The sequence below is a fragment of the Podarcis filfolensis genome, assembly GCF_964270895.1.
Source record: "Podarcis filfolensis genome assembly, chromosome: 8".
Taxonomy (NCBI): Eukaryota; Metazoa; Chordata; class Lepidosauria; order Squamata; family Lacertidae; genus Podarcis; species Podarcis filfolensis.
Window position 1 is genome coordinate 20,026,498 of NC_139611.1, and position 15,015 is coordinate 20,041,512.

The 15,015-nt window shown below is 50.9% G+C and overlaps 1 protein-coding gene and 1 long non-coding RNA gene across 2 annotated transcripts in view; one reads left to right on the top strand and one right to left on the bottom strand.

The window, feature by feature from the left end:
- The first annotated feature begins 317 nt into the window (after window positions 1–317).
- LOC310769644 overlaps window positions 318–15,015 on the top strand; it is a 207,238-nt gene continuing 192,540 nt past the window's right edge. Inside the window, exon 1 of the long non-coding RNA XR_014551773.1 lies at window positions 318–429. This is a non-coding gene — a long non-coding RNA (uncharacterized lncRNA). The remainder of the gene's footprint in view (window positions 430–15,015) is intronic.
- On the bottom strand, window positions 7,172–14,930 carry FNDC10 (fibronectin type III domain containing 10). Its single transcript, XM_083628305.1, has one exon. It carries the CDS (start codon window positions 13,977–13,979, stop codon window positions 13,164–13,166), a length of 816 nt encoding a protein of 271 aa, XP_083484431.1. The 5' UTR covers window positions 13,980–14,930; the 3' UTR covers window positions 7,172–13,163.

Consider the following 15,015-nt stretch of genomic DNA (forward strand, 5'->3'; position numbering starts at 1 on the left):
AGCAGGAGGGGGAGGTCCCACCAGTCTAAACACCTACACAAATTGGCATTTTGTTGGAGAATAGAGGGGAAAGCTGCATCGAGAGCCAAAATGTTTATTAGAGAATCATCGAGTTGGAAGGGACCACGAGGGTCATCTAGTCCAACCCCCTGCAATGCAGGAATCTTTTGGCCCAACGTGGGGCTCGAACCCATGACCCTGAGATTAAGAGTCTCATGCTCTGCCAACTAAGCTACCCCAGCTTCTTAGTCATTGCATTTACTACTAGGGACGTGGGTGGCGCTGTGGGTTAAACCACAGAGCCTAGGACTTGCCGACCAGAAGGTTGGCAGTTCGAATCCCCGCAATGGGGTGAGCTCCCGTTGCTCTGTCCCTGCTCCTGCCAACCTAGCAGTTCAAAAGCACGTCAAAGTGCAAGTAGATAAATAGGTACCGCTCTGGCGGGAAGGTAAATGGCGTTTCCGTGCGCTGCTCTGGTTCGCCAGAAGCGGCTCAGTCATGCTGGTCACGTGACCCGGAAGCTGTACGCCGGCTCCCTCGGCCAATAAAGCGAGATGAGCGCCGCAACCCCAGAGTCGGCCATGACTGGACCTAATGGTCAGGGGTCCCTTTACCTTTACCTTTACTACTACTACTTCTGTGTTTTGTTCCAAGGACTGCAAAGTGGCACAAAATGTTTCTCCCCTTTTTTGTTTCATCCTCACAACAACCCTGTGAGGTAGGCTGCTCTGAGATACTATGGCTGTACACACTGCCTTTAAGCATGTTTGAAGCACATCTCCCGCCACTGAAGAATTCTAGGCTACCACACTGCCGGATGAACAATAACAACAAAAACTTAGAAGGTGTGGTTGGTTGCAGAATTCAAAGAGATCGCTGCCCTTTCCTATCATGTTCTAGGCTGGATTCTGCAGGAGGGCTTTTTGGATGGGGTAAATCTAGCGGAAGTGCAGGCTAATTCTCAGAAAGCAGGACCATGGTCAGCTCACTGAGAAGCAAGATACACATCCTAGCAGGACGCAAGGCTCCCCAAAAGCAGCCAGTGTGGAATGTTGCTGCAGCAATCGTCTGGAGCGGATGGAGAGCTTCAGCCAGCGCTGGGAATCCCTTTTTTTCATCCTGCGGGCCACATGAGTAACCTATCAGGGGCCACAGTCACCTAGTGAGCAGAGCCAGAGGCAAAAGTGGACAGAGCAATGAACATTAGCTTTGTGTGGCAGGCTAGTTTCCACACACCCCTTTATCCCGGCCTCCTCTGAGCCCTTCTTTGTGTGCCTCCTTCACCAGAGGTCCAGATGGCGGCATCACAAGAACGGGGCCTTTTCTGCGATGGCTCCTTGCTTGTGGAATGCTCTCCCCAAGGAGGCTCGCCTGGCGCCTTCGTTACATATCTTTAGGCACCAGGCAAAAACGTCTTTTCCCAGGCCTTTGGCTGATTAAGCAATCTATGGCCCATTGAACTGCTGGGCAGGTGTTGTTTTTGTTTGTTACTATGGCATGTGCTGTTGTCGTGTTGTAAGCCGCCCTGTGAACCTAGGATGAAGGGTGGTATAGAAATTTTAAAAATAAAATAAAATAGCAGCATTTTCAGATTTCAAGCAAATATTTCAGCCAGGGAAAAAGCAAGAGGAGTGAGGGGCGTGTCCTGGAGAGAAGGGGCGTGGCCTGGAGAGAGCACCAAGGGCCAGATAGATAAACCTGAAGGCTCACTAGTTGGCATTTGAATCTCCGCTCTCTGTTAAGGAGACTGCTGGGGCTTAAAGGGACCAGAACCCTTTCCTGCAAGCCCTGGTTGAGTCCAGAAGGCTCCTACTGGTGAACCTTTCCCAAGGAACCCTAATTTAAAAGGCTTCACTATAGTTTCCCAGTGCTAAAGCAAATGCACTTTGCACCAGCTCAGGAACACTTTGATCTTCCCTTGCTTCCAGCGTTCTGTACAGCCCGGCACTGGGAAATGGATGCAAGGGGGCGGCTGAGCCATAGGAAGTCCTGGCACACGTTAAGGCCACAGAGGTGGGGTTTCCCCCTCTCCTTTCTTCTCTAAGTCACGCTCTTTTGCATTCCGTTTCAACCTTCTCTCTCCTCTGTTGCTATAAAAGGCTTCACCTGCAATCAGTGACTCAGCAGAAACGAGCCCTGCATGCTAAACACCCAACAGCTTGATCTGGGAAGCCAAACCCGCCACCTGGAGCATCCGTCAACATGCAAAACAGGGAAAGGAAGATGAAGCTGGATGTACACAATCATTCCCCCCACCCCACCCCATCAAACTGAACTGACTCAGCACATACATATATATATAGGTAAACATCATGGATTGGGGAAGGGCCATAGCTAAGTGGTTAGAGAATCTGCTTTGGGTGCAGAAGGTCCCAAGATCATTCCCTGGCTTCTCCGTGTAGGTCTGGGAGTGGCTCCTTGTCTGAAAACCCTGGGGAGCTGCTGCCAGTCAGAGTAAGATAAAGGTAAAGGGACCCCTGACCATTAGGTCCAGTCGTGGCCGACTCTGGGGTTGTGGCGCTCATCTCGCTTTATTGGCCGAGGGAGCTGGCGTACAGCTTCTGGGTCATGTGGCCAACATGACTAAGCAACTTCTGGCAAACCAGAGCAACGCATGGAAACAGCGTTTACCTTCCCGCCGCAGTGGTACCTATTTATCTACTTGCACTTTGACGTGCTTTTGAACTGCTAGGTTGGCAGGAGCTGGGACCGAACAACGGGAGCTATACCCCGTCACAGGGATTCGAACCGCCGACCTTCTGATCGGCAAGTCCTAGGCTCTGTGGTTTAACCCACAGCGCCACCCGCGTCCCTTGCCAGTCAGAGTACACAATACTAATCTAGATGGACCAGCAACCTGGCTTGGTATAAGGTAGCCTTCTACCTTTCTTTGGCTGAAGGGAAGGGCACAAGCTCAGCGGCAGATCATCTGCTTTGCATGCAGAGGGTCACAGGTTCAATCCCTGGCGTCTCCAGGTAGGGCCGGGAGAAATGGGGCAAACCTACCATTGATTCTGAACCTTCTGCCCCCATTCCTGTGTGTTTATTCTTCCACTTTCCTCTCCCTGCCCTGGGGACAAGGTGCCACCTTTATTTACAGTCCTTTGGGGAAGAGAAGTGGTGTGATCACCACATTCTATTCCTGCCGCACACACGTGCCTGTCTGTTCCAAATATAGCCCTCTATTATCTGAAATGCCTCTGATTGTGTCCAGGGGTGTGAGCAAATGCATTTCTTTGTGTGCAGCGAAGAAGAGGTTCTGTCTCTTCTTGACTGCCTGACTTCACAGAAGGACCGTCCTGAAGTCTTCTGGACCCAGAAGCTGTTAGCAGAGGGGAGAGGAGTCTGCAAAAGTCAACATGTCTCTCTTACAGACTGATCTGGCCATAGAAATTGGTCTCAGATACAGGGAGGTATATAAGGAAGCCAACCCCCCCCCTCCCCACAAGAAAAAAATATACAAATCCTCTTTGATGACCACTGCCAATAGGGACCGCCAGCTTTGTCCTAAAAGTGGGGCAGGGGGCGCCTCACACCACTGTGAAAAGCCCTGGGTGAGAGATGTTAAATTGTTCTTATATGCAACAACAGAGGCAAGAGTACTGTTAGCCCAGAAAATGGTTCTCCGCTGCGGCCAAAAATACATTTCCGGAAAGCAAGACTGGGAGGAAACATCCGTCCCCTATTGTGTGCGCCACAATGGCTGTCATTTTATGGTACTTTGCCCCTGAGCCTGGAGGCTCTATTTGGCTCCTTACTGCCCTCGACATGTCTCTTTTGGTCGAATCCTTTACAGTGGTACCTCGGCTTACAGACGCTTCAGGTTACAGGCTCCGCTAACCCAGAAATAGTACCTTGGGTTAAGAACTTTGCTTCAGGATGAGAACAGAAATTGTGCAGCGGCGGCGCAGCGGGAGCAGGAGGCCCCATTAGCTAAAGTGGTGCTTCAGGTTAAGAACTGTTTCAGGTTAAGAACGGACCTCCGGAACGAATTAAGTACGTAACCAGAGGTATCACTGTATTCCCCAAGCCAAAGAGGACCCCACAACTCAACAAATGCCAGTGTATATGCAGTGGTTAGACTGCCAGACTAGGAGAGCTGCATTCAAATCTCCACTAGGCCACAAAGCTAAAGGAGTGACCTTGTAAATGAGCCTCACTCTCTCAGTCCAACCTACCTTGCAAGGCTGTTTGAGAGGATAAAAGGGAGGAGGAGTTCTGCCCTAATATCCTTGGTGGAAGGATGGGAGACAGAAATGCAAGTAATCATTAGCCTGAAGTCTGGCTACTGCCAGCTTTATTTATTGCTGATTCAACTCAGGTGTTTCCCCTCCTTCTCCCCTAAATAAAAACACTGTCCATTGAGCACAACCATCCCCCTTCTCCCCAGTGCTCTGTTTCCAAGCCTCTGCAGTGTTATCTTGCCAATAAATCAAATTACCCCCATTTAAAAGGAGGAAGGAAACTGCTGCATCCTAAATGGATCGTTCTCCTGCCTCCCGTTTTTTTAAGCTCAAGGTCGGTCATATTGATCTTGGCGCCTCTTCTTATCCCTTTGAAAAGTAGGAGAGGGAGTTATTTTGTCGCCCTGATAGGCCAGAACAAATCTTTGGGTTGATAAAGAATTGCCCTGGCTGCATTTTCTTAAGAGCTGCAATTTCCAGGGCGTGGAAAGGGCAGGGGATTGCTTTTAGGGATATTAATGTCCTTTGTAAAAGGAGAGAGTGGGGAGGAGAGGTGAATAGAGTCTGATTCACCTGTGCAGAGGTTGTGATACCTTCTGAAGGTTGTTTTTTTTTGGGGGGGGGGAGGCTGTGTGTGTTAAACCTCCACACACAAACTTAGCGTGGGCTCAGTTGTTCCATTTATTTATTTTGAATTAGATTTTATTAAGGTTTATAGAGAAACATACAAGACTTAATATATTTCCCCTTTTTAAAAAAAACAAACCAATACTTTTATCTGTGTACAATAAAAACACAAAAGTGGGGGGGGGGTAGAAAGAAAGAAAGAAAGAAAGAAAGAAAGAAAGAAAGAAAGAAAGAGAGAGAGAAAGGAAGGAAGGAAGGAAAGAAGGAAGGAAGAATGGAAGAACTCCAATTCTTCATCTATCTGCGAGAGGCTCAGTTGTTTTAAAACGAAACCCTTGCCCATCTGAACATAAAAAACACTGAAACAAGTCTAGATCGTTGTTCAGAGGCTTACACAGATACCATATTCCTATTTATTGCTCTTGTAAGGGTCTCCTAACAACTCTCGGCACCGCTAACCACAGCTCCCAGAATCCTTTGGGGGGAAGCCATGACAGTTTAAGAGTGCTTTGAATCTATGGTGTGGATTTGGCTTTTGGAGCTGTGTAACCCTATAACCTCCCACACTGAGAGCCGAAGGCTTTTGTCTGAGGGTGGGAGCTGGGAGAGAAGGGTTTTGGCAACCCAGGATTTCCTCAGAAGGCAGATGCGCTGTTTTGTGTGGATTCCGGCGAGCAGCATGGCACAGGATATAAGCTCTTCACAGAACCATCTGTTCAGCTGGGTCCCCTGTCACATGCGACACCATCTGCCAAACCTGCCAGGCAGGGAGGCGGGGAAGGGAAGAGACACTATTTATATCCACCGCCAGCTCAAGGCGGCAGCATCAAATGGACAGCGAGAAAAACTCAATGGGATACCCTTTTCACAATCCCACTAGCATCGATCTGCCCAATTTGGTAGCCTAGAACCACATGTTTTCTGACATTTATTTTCCTCCACTTTCTTACACAGCGGGTTCCGCCATGCTGGCAGCTTCTTAAACATCAGCACCAAGGTGATCCGGGGCTCATTGGCAAATGTATTTGTTTGAATCTTGCTTTGATTGTACAGATTCCAATTTCACCTGAGGAAACCTTTATTGCATGGGTAGGCAAACTAAGGCCCGGGGGCCGGATCCAGCCCAATCGCCTTCTAAATCCGGCCTGTGGACGGTCCGGGAATCAGCATATTTTTACATGAGTAGAATGTGTCCTTTTATTTAAAATGCATCTCTGGGTTATTTGTGGGGCATAGAAATTCGTTGAAATATAGTCCGGCCTCCCACAAGGTCTGAGGGACAGTAGACCGGCCCCTGCTGAAAAAGTTTGCTGACCCGTTATTGCAATGCTCCATTTTAAACAAACAAACTTCCCTGCATCTTGAAATCTAGTCTGGCAGGGTAAAGCATTAGATCCAGCCCTTTTCCTCGACGTGCTAGCTTTCCACGTGCAGAGGTGCACATGGGAGAATTCAGTCATGTGATTCTGCACCTGTCCACACCCACAAAACGAAGGGCTGTAATCCAAGGAAGTCTGTGTCATTTGGTTCTTTGGAACAAGGAAGACAGCTTCCAGTGGACTCTTTTGACAGTGGGAAGAGCAGGGGCAAAAGTTTGCAATGAAAAGGAGGCATTCTAATCCTGTATCAGCAGTGGTGGCTGGTGCCTCTTGGAACCGATAGGGTGGAAAGCAGGGAGCCCAACAGCAGGTGGCGCCAGAGACAACGACAGGCAGCTCCAACTTATTCTAGTTCTGTCCCCATCCTCCTCCCTGGTGCGTTTTACAAGGGCAGCATTGAGACTAAGGAAGAGTGCCTCCACCCTCTGGCCTGGATATCAGAAGGCAGGCAGGTGGGTGCTGGCTGTGCCCCGCTCAGCTTAATTGGTCCAGCATCTACTATGTATTGGGCAAACCCACATGGTATCCGATTTGCTACTGCTTCTGTGCTTGTCTTATCCTTGCAAGCAACTGTACCTGAAAAAGAGAGCCAAACATCTCTCCAGTAGGCCCCACATGTACTACCGATTTAAAACATCATCATGCCCCTCTAAACAGTCCTGGCTTCCTCCCAAAGAATCCTGGGAGCTGTAGTTCGTTAAGGGTGCTTAGAGTTGCTAGGAGAACCCTATTCCCCTCCCAGTGCTACCATTCCAGGGGTGTTTAACAGGCAACCGCTCTTCCCAAGGAACCTTGGAAATGGTAGTGCTGGGAGAGGAATAGGGGTCTCCTAGCAACGTTCAGCACCTTTAACTGACTACAGTTCCCAGGGTGCTTTGTGGGCAGAGGCGTAGTGCTGCTTTAAAGCTTGGATGTATAAATCAACACAGACGGACTGGCAACCTGATCTTCATGCAAGAAACAACGCACTGAGACATATACTTGTTTTTATTAACTTTTATTTGCTCCTGACAGAAGGTAATGGGAGCCACTGAGAATCGAGCCCGCTCCTTATTTGCATAGCTCCACCCTGAATTCCATTTCTTGGTCACGCCACACGGTGACAAAGAGATAGGATCCAGAAACTGATTTTTAATACATATGTAATTGTGTGTAAGCCACTTTGCGTGTTTGCTCCCAAAAGCATTCATAATAATGTGTGTGGTTTTTTTTTTATTTAAAAAAATGACAAAAGAAATCAGCTGGGAACACGGCATATAGCCTTGGGCTAGTTATTCTCTATGGGGCACAGCTCCCATCTGTTAACATGGGGGGAAACTAGCAGAAATGGTTTTTAAAACCATCTACACACATTGGTATTGCTGTAGAAATGCTGAACGACTAGACACAGATCGTGCTAACGAAAAAAAAGAGAAAACCACAGCTACCATTCAAAGGTCCTCAAACGGATCTCCTACGATGAGATCTGGCAATTGCTTTTTTTTGGTGGTTGTGGGGGAAATCACCAACAAACCAAATTAAACCAATTGAAAGTAATTTAACAGCTCGTTAACTAAAATGCCTTTACAGCTACTGTAAAAGTGACAACAGCAAAGTATTTGTTATCCCATAAAACTGATGGAGTGGAAACCAGTGGTGTGTGTGTGTGTGTGTGTGTGTGTGTGTGTGTGTGTGGAGAGAGCACAAAGGGAGAGGGGACACTTAAGGCACAAGATAGTTAATACCAAAGCATGGCGACAACTGGGGTGTTACAGAAGCAGCAAGCGAGAAGGGCTGAGAGCCAGATGGCCAAATAGTTGACAACAGTTAGTGGACCACAGTGATGGGAGGTGCCTTTGCCAAAGGACAGCTTCAGTGCATTGGTGACAGGGGAAATCACCCACGTATGTCAATTTTACATCATGCTTATTAAAAGTTCTCCTCACTCCGGTGACGGTGACTGGTGTCCGTCGGGCTGAAATGCAGGAGGCCAACAGTAGGGGGAGCCAAAGGCAATGGCAGGCAAGTTTTGCCCTATTTTCCTCCCTGGTGAGTTTTACAAGCGGTAAGAGGAAGGCCGCCTGCCAGGGACTGATTGTAAGAAGGCAGGGAGGTGGGAACGGCCTGGCGGAGGGCAGCCAGGGGTTAGTAGGGCACTGCCTCATTTGCCCCAAAGGGCCAGCATTTACTACACTTCACGTTTCCACTTTTCAGACTCCGGGGTCTTTAAATGAGGCCTGCCCTTCCTCCCCAAGGCCAGACAAGGATGGGGAACCGAACCCACAACCTGGTGCTCCACCGACTGAGCTATCCCAATGGGAACCAAGTCAGGCTCCACGCCTATTTAGCCACCAAACCAGTTTAGGGTCCTTGCGAACAAAGCCCCAAATAACTCTGGAGCTGATTACCTGAAAAATCACCTTCTTCTTCACTGCCTGGTAAGGGCACCACTAACAAAGTCCAGTTATTTATCACCACGGCCTGACGCTTAGTTGAAAGCGGGCACAGGAGGAGAGCTTTTTCACTGGTGGCACATACTTGGGAGGTCCCCAAACTTGCCCCGATAGAGATTTCTAGGGTCCACCCTGTTCTTCCAATTACCAATTGTTTTAACTGATTTTAATACTGTATTTCCGTATTGTTGCGACCTGCAGAAGGACCTTACGGTGGGTAGATAGATAAAGAAACAAATCGGTTGGTGTGCGGCGCTAGTCCAACAATATCTGGAGGGTCACAGATTTCCTATCCTTGCCCTAGAGCGAGCATTTAATAGAACAGTAGCACTGGAAGAGACACCGAAGGACATCTAGTCCAACCCCTGGCGATGCAGGACTTTCAACTAAAACTGGCAGAAAATTCACACATGTTAAAGGTAAAGGTAAAGGGACCCCTCACAATTAGATCCAGTCGTGACCGACTCTGGGGTTGCGGCGCTCATCTCGCTTTATTGGCCGAGGGAGCCGGCGTACAGCTTCCGGTTCATGTGGCCAGCATGACTAAGCCGCTTCTGGCGAACCAGAGCAGTGCACGGAAACGCCATTTACCTTCCCGCCGGAGCGGTACCTATTTATCTACTTGCACTTTGACGTGCTTTCGAACTGCTAGGTTGGCAGGAGCTGGGACCGAGCAACGGGAGCTCACCCCGTTGCGGGGATTCGAACTGCCAACCGTCTGATCAGCAAGCCCTAGGCTCTGTAGTTTAACCCACAGCGCCACCCGCGTCACATACATTACTGCTACCCAAACAAGGAAGTCTGATCAAATGAGCATCTATGCTCCCCATTTCACCACTGTGTTACCTTTTCCCATCAAAGAAACAGAAAACGGTATCTAAGCACCTGAGCGAGATGAAAGTTTTTCCTCCCTTGAAACCAAGCCAGAGAAAATTCAGCAAACAGAGCAACAGGACCGTTGACTATTACCAATCTTATTCAAAGCAGGTGTGGGAACCTCTGGCTTGCCAGGTGTCTCTGAACTACAACTCCCATCTTCCCTGGCTATGGCTACACTTGCAAGGGAGGATGGGAGCTTTAGTCCAGCAATGTCTGTAGGGCCACAAGTTCCCCACATCTGCTTTAATGCAAAGTCTGGCCTCAGGGACAGTCAACCTGGTGCCCTCCGACTGATGTTGGGCTACAACTCCCATCAGTCCCTGCAAGCATGGTCAATAGCTAGGGATGGTGGGAATTGTAGTTCAGCGACACCCGGAGGGCCCAAGCCAGCAGATGATGCGAGCTAAAACTCAGGGACATCCAGAAGTCATCATCTTAGCCACCCCTAGTCCAACTCATATATGCTAAAATTCGTTTGAAACCTGAATTTCGTCTCTGGGAAACTAGTTTCAAGGAAGCCTCCATCTCCCTCTAAAGTTATTTGAGAACGGTTAGACACAGAACGATGTTTGACAACAATTTGAAACGAATGACTTCAAATTCATTTCCCCCCCATATATAAAACCTGAAAACCACTTTCCCCCCTTCTTTTTAAAAAGAATATACTTCTTTGTGCTGAAGGTCAAAGGTTTGGGGACATACCTAAGAGCCACCCACATATGTGCTCATTGCTACATGCTGTCCCCCGTCTAAGCAGGTGTTGGATTACGACAGCATAGGAAAAAGTTACTTCGAGATCGTTTTTTTAAAACATTGCATTTTCAAAACTTCAAAAATTCAGACGGCAGATTCTCACATTTGAGTTCTGGGGTTTTCTGCTTCAACAATTCAGCTCAACTCCTGGGGAAGAGAGGTGCCTGGTTCTCCTTACTTGAGGCATCAGTTCCATCTACGGTCCAGATGCAGGCTAACAAGTCCCAGGCATGATGGATGAGAAGATGCATATTCTGGACCAGTCCAGGTGTGTCTCTAAGCTAAAGCTGATGCAATGGAGGCAACCCTACTTTGCTTCAACAGGGCCAGGTGCCGTGGAGAGATGCTTCTATACTTTTTCTGAAGGTGTCCAACTTCCCCCACTTCTCCAACCAGCTGGTGGAGGGAACCGCTGCTTAGCTCGGAGAGGACTCTGCGCACGCTCAGGGGCACTTTGCACACTTTGCATTTATTCCTGCACTTCCTACACCACCTGAGCTTTGGCATTCAGAACAGACTTCTGAACAAGGAAGAAACAGAGGCTGCATACACAAAGTGCCTTTGAAGCATACCCCACTCCAAGAAACCTGGGAACTGCAGTTTACCCTGAACAGCACTACAATTCCCAGCACCCATAACAAACTACAGTTCCCAGGATTCTTTGGGGAGGGGGAAAAATGAATGCACAGCCAGAGGTTGCTTTGTTCCATCACAGCTGCTCCCAGCATCATCTTCAGCTAGCCCTTATATTTCTGCTCACCCACCCAAGGGATTCCCCTTGGTCCTAGCTTCCCCTCTTATTCCCCTCCTGCTTCCAGAGCAGACATTAGTCTCTTTCCTAATAGCCAGCAGCCCCACAGACATGGTCCCTATCTCTGGGATCTCCAAGACTGGAGGCATTTTGCACCGCTTCTCGCCAAAAAGGGCTGCTCCCCAAAAAATGGAGATGCCTCTTTAAAATACAACATCTGTACGTTGTGCAGGCAGGCAAAGTGAGTGAAGTCAGTGAGGGGTTAACAAAGCATGTGGGACTTTACCTGCAAATTTCTCAAAGAACCAGAAAAGGCAGTGAATGGGGAGCTCACACTACTGAAAGGAGGGTGACCTGGAGCAAGTGGACTTCCTATTAGGTGGTGACTGACCCACAATCCAAGTCAAGTCGTCACTTGATGGTGCAGTTGTCACGTGATGTGCGCAGGTGTGGAGATGAGCCCTGGGCAACTGCGTGAGGGCTTCCCCCAGAGGTCTCTAGCCAGAGAGGACCAGAACCACTGTTTCATAAAGTAGGGGAGGGAGCCTCCCTCTCCTTGACCCCCAACAGAAAGGGGAGGTCCAGTGCAGTCTACCATCACCCTCATAGTAAAGGTAAAGGGACCCCTGACTATTGGGTCCAGTCGTGGCCGACTCTGGGGTTGCGGCACTCATCTCGCTTTATTGGCTGAGGGAGCCAGCGTACAGCTTTCGGGTCATGTGGCCAGCATGACTAAGCCGCTTCTGGCAAATCAGAGCAGCGCACAGAAACACCGCTTACCTTCCCACCGGAGCGGTACCAATTTATCTACTTGCATTTTGATGTGCTTTCGAAATGCTAGGTTGGCAGGAGCAGGGACCGAGCAATGGGAGCTCACCCCGTCACGGGGATTTGAACCGCCAACCTTTTGATCAGCAAGTCCTAGACTCTGTGGTTTAACCCACAGCGCCACCCACGTCCCTATCACCCTCATAACCACTTCACAAATATTAGGGTGCTTCCAGACCGTCGCTCTCTTTGAGCGGGGTCCAATTCAGGTTCTAGAAATGCAGGAAGCTGACTCTTGGTCCATATAACCCAGTATTGGCAACACCAACCGGCAGCAGTGATCCAGGGTTTTAGACACAGGAGACATTCTCAGCCCTTGCAGGAGACGTCAGGATTGAACCTGCGACCTTCTGCATGCAAAGCAGATGCTCTACCATTGAGCTACCTACCGCCTGGCCAATTATAGTGGGGAGGTCTTGTGCAGCAAACCTGCTTCCCCCAAAGACTGGAGTTTTTGCAATAAGGAAAGTAACAGTGAAAACGCACTGGAAGGGCAACACTTCCTTTGAGGCATTGTCTAACCACCCTGCAAAAAAATCAGTATGAATGCAACATAAACAGGTAATCTAATAGGGCCCCATGTCGATTCATCCTATGAGTTTTCATTGATTAAATGGCCAGCCAATTAAATTTGCATAAATATGCCCATCAGTGGGGGGGTGGGGGAGAGAGATAAAGAATGTAATGTCTCTGGTTGGAAGAAGCATCTCTGGATGTGTGAGAAGAGGGGGAATATTAGAAATTAACCTAAATATATCTATTTTTAAAAGTGTGGCATTAATCCAAAGAAGGCACCCTTTTAAATGAGCTAAAAAGGATTTTGAAAAGAAGTGCTTCCCCAATCAGGCCAAGACCCTTTGCAGCCCTAATTTGCAACTGGATCCGCTCCCCAGTTAAAGTCCAGACTTGCTCCCAAGTAAATGTGACCAAGGATCCCACCTGCACAGCCCCTTCCTCCTGGGCAGGCTTACTCAGAAAGCAATTCCCGGGAGGGGGGCTTTATAGCCAAGCAAACCTGAAAGAATACTAGAATTGCGGAATTGGAAGGCACCCCAGAGTCATCTAGTCCAACCCCCTGCAATGCAAGAATCTCCACACACAGGTCCCCCATCCGATTTGAAACCAATCTGAAAGGGGGGTGGGCTTCGGATGCTACACCCCGTTATGGCTTACTCCCGTGATTACATAAAGTAATTCGGAGCAGGGATCACAGCTGTGCGTCCTCGGCATGATGCGCACGCTCAAAGGTTGCTCGCTGGGGCTCTCTTCCCCCGTCCACCCGAGGGCAGCCAGGGTCTCACTGCGCGCTCCTCGGGGCTTAACCCCCGCCTCAGTTTCCCCTCTTGGCGGCGGGCGCGGCGGGGGGCGTGAGGTTCTCGGTGAGATAGGCGACCAGGAGGCAGATGAAGACGAGCATGACGCAGATGGAGCCCCCGACGGCCGTCATGGCGACCACGATCTCCCGCATGCCGGCCGGCTCCACGGTGAACTCCACGCATTCCGGAGGCCACCGGGGAGGAGGAGCAGAATCAGGATCGGTGCCGTTGGCGGCGGCGGAGAAGAGGGGCTGCAAGCAGAGGCGGTAGCGGACGCTGCCGTGCGCGTCCTGCAGCAGGTAGTCGCGGCAAGCGGCGCCCAGCTGGACGCGGTCGCACTGGAAACGCGTGTAGGCGCCTTCCCACGAGCACGAGAGCGAGAAGCCGCGCAGCAGGCCGACCTCGGCCGAGGAGGTGGGAGCTTCGGCTCCCTCGTCGTCGCCGTCTTCTTCCCCCTCGGCCAGCAAGGGAGGCCAGCCCCACTGCAGGAGGACGCTGCCGTTGAGGAGCACGTTGGCCAGCAGGGCGCGCCCGGGCGAGCGGTGCGCTTTGCAGCTCCGCGGCGCGCACTGGAAGCCCCGCGCCCGGCTGCGGAAACACAGGCGCCCGCCCGGCGCCCCCGAGGCTCCTCCGCCGCCGTCGGGGCCTTCGCTCAGCACCTTGTACGGGCACCACGGGTCTCCCTCCGCACCCGCGTCCTCGGCGCCTACGGGCGGCGGGTCCCTGTGCGCGCCGCGCGCCTCCGAGGCTCCCCAAGCCGTCGGGACGCCTCCCGGCCGCGGCGCCCGGCCCAGGCCGAGCAGGGCGAGCAGCAGGAGCCGGAGAAGCATGGCTGGCGCCGGGGCATGGAGGAGCAGGAGCAGGAGCAGCGCGGGGGAAAGGGCTTTCCCCGGCCGGGATCCGGCGCGCTCTAGCGGGGCTTGGGCGCAAAGGGAAGCCCCGGTCGGAGGCAGGCCGAGGCGGGACCCCGGCGACCTCGCCTTTCCCGGGCAAACGGCAGGGACATTTTCAAAGTGCCAACTTGAAGAGGGCGAGGCGGCGGCGCTGGCGCCGGCGGTGGCGCCTCCTTTCGGGTGGGATCCGGGAGGTTCGGGCGCCGCCCAGCGGCCCTCCTCCTCCCGGCGGCGGCGGCGGCGGCGCGGTTAACTCTCGCTGGGTCTGGGAGGTGGAATCGGAGAGAAGGGGTGCGTGTGGGAACCATTAAAAGTGCATTTTGTATAGAGGCAGTGTGGTGTAGTAGGTAGAGCGCCACCCCTGCGAGACCTGGGTTCGAATTCGGCCTTGGCTCTGAAGCGTTGGGCCAGCCACTCGCTCTCTGCTTAACGTACCTCACAGGGTTGTTGCTGGGAACACCACGCAGCTTGTTGTCGTTTAGTCGTGTCCGACTCTTCGTCACCCCATGGACCAGAGCATGCCAGGCACTTCTGTCTTCCACTGCCTCCCGCAGTTTGGTCAAACTCATGCTGGTAGCTTCGAGAACACTATCCAGCCATCTCGTCCTCTGTCGTCCCCTTCTCCTTGTGCCCTCCATCTTTCCCAACATCAGGGTCTTTTCCAGGGAGTCTTCTCTTCTCATGAGGTGGCCAAAGTATTGGAGCCTCAGCTTCAGGATCTGTCCTTCCAGTGAGCACTCAGGGCTGATTTCCTTCAGAATGGATAGGTTCAAACTTCTTCCAGTCCATGGGACTCTCAAGAGTCTCCTCCAGCACCATAATTCAAAAGCATCAATTCTTCGGCGATCAGCCTTCTTTATGGTCCAGCTTTCACTTCCATACATCACTACTGGGAAAACCATAGCTGTAACTATATGAACCTTTGTCTGATGTCCCTGCTTTTCTGCAGTCAGTGAGGTCATATCCAGAGCTG

Coding starts and splice junctions, on each gene's coding strand:
- FNDC10 (XM_083628305.1), bottom strand. CDS start 13,979: ATGCTTCTCCGGCTCCTGCTGCTCGCCCTGCTCGGCCTGGGCCGGGCG.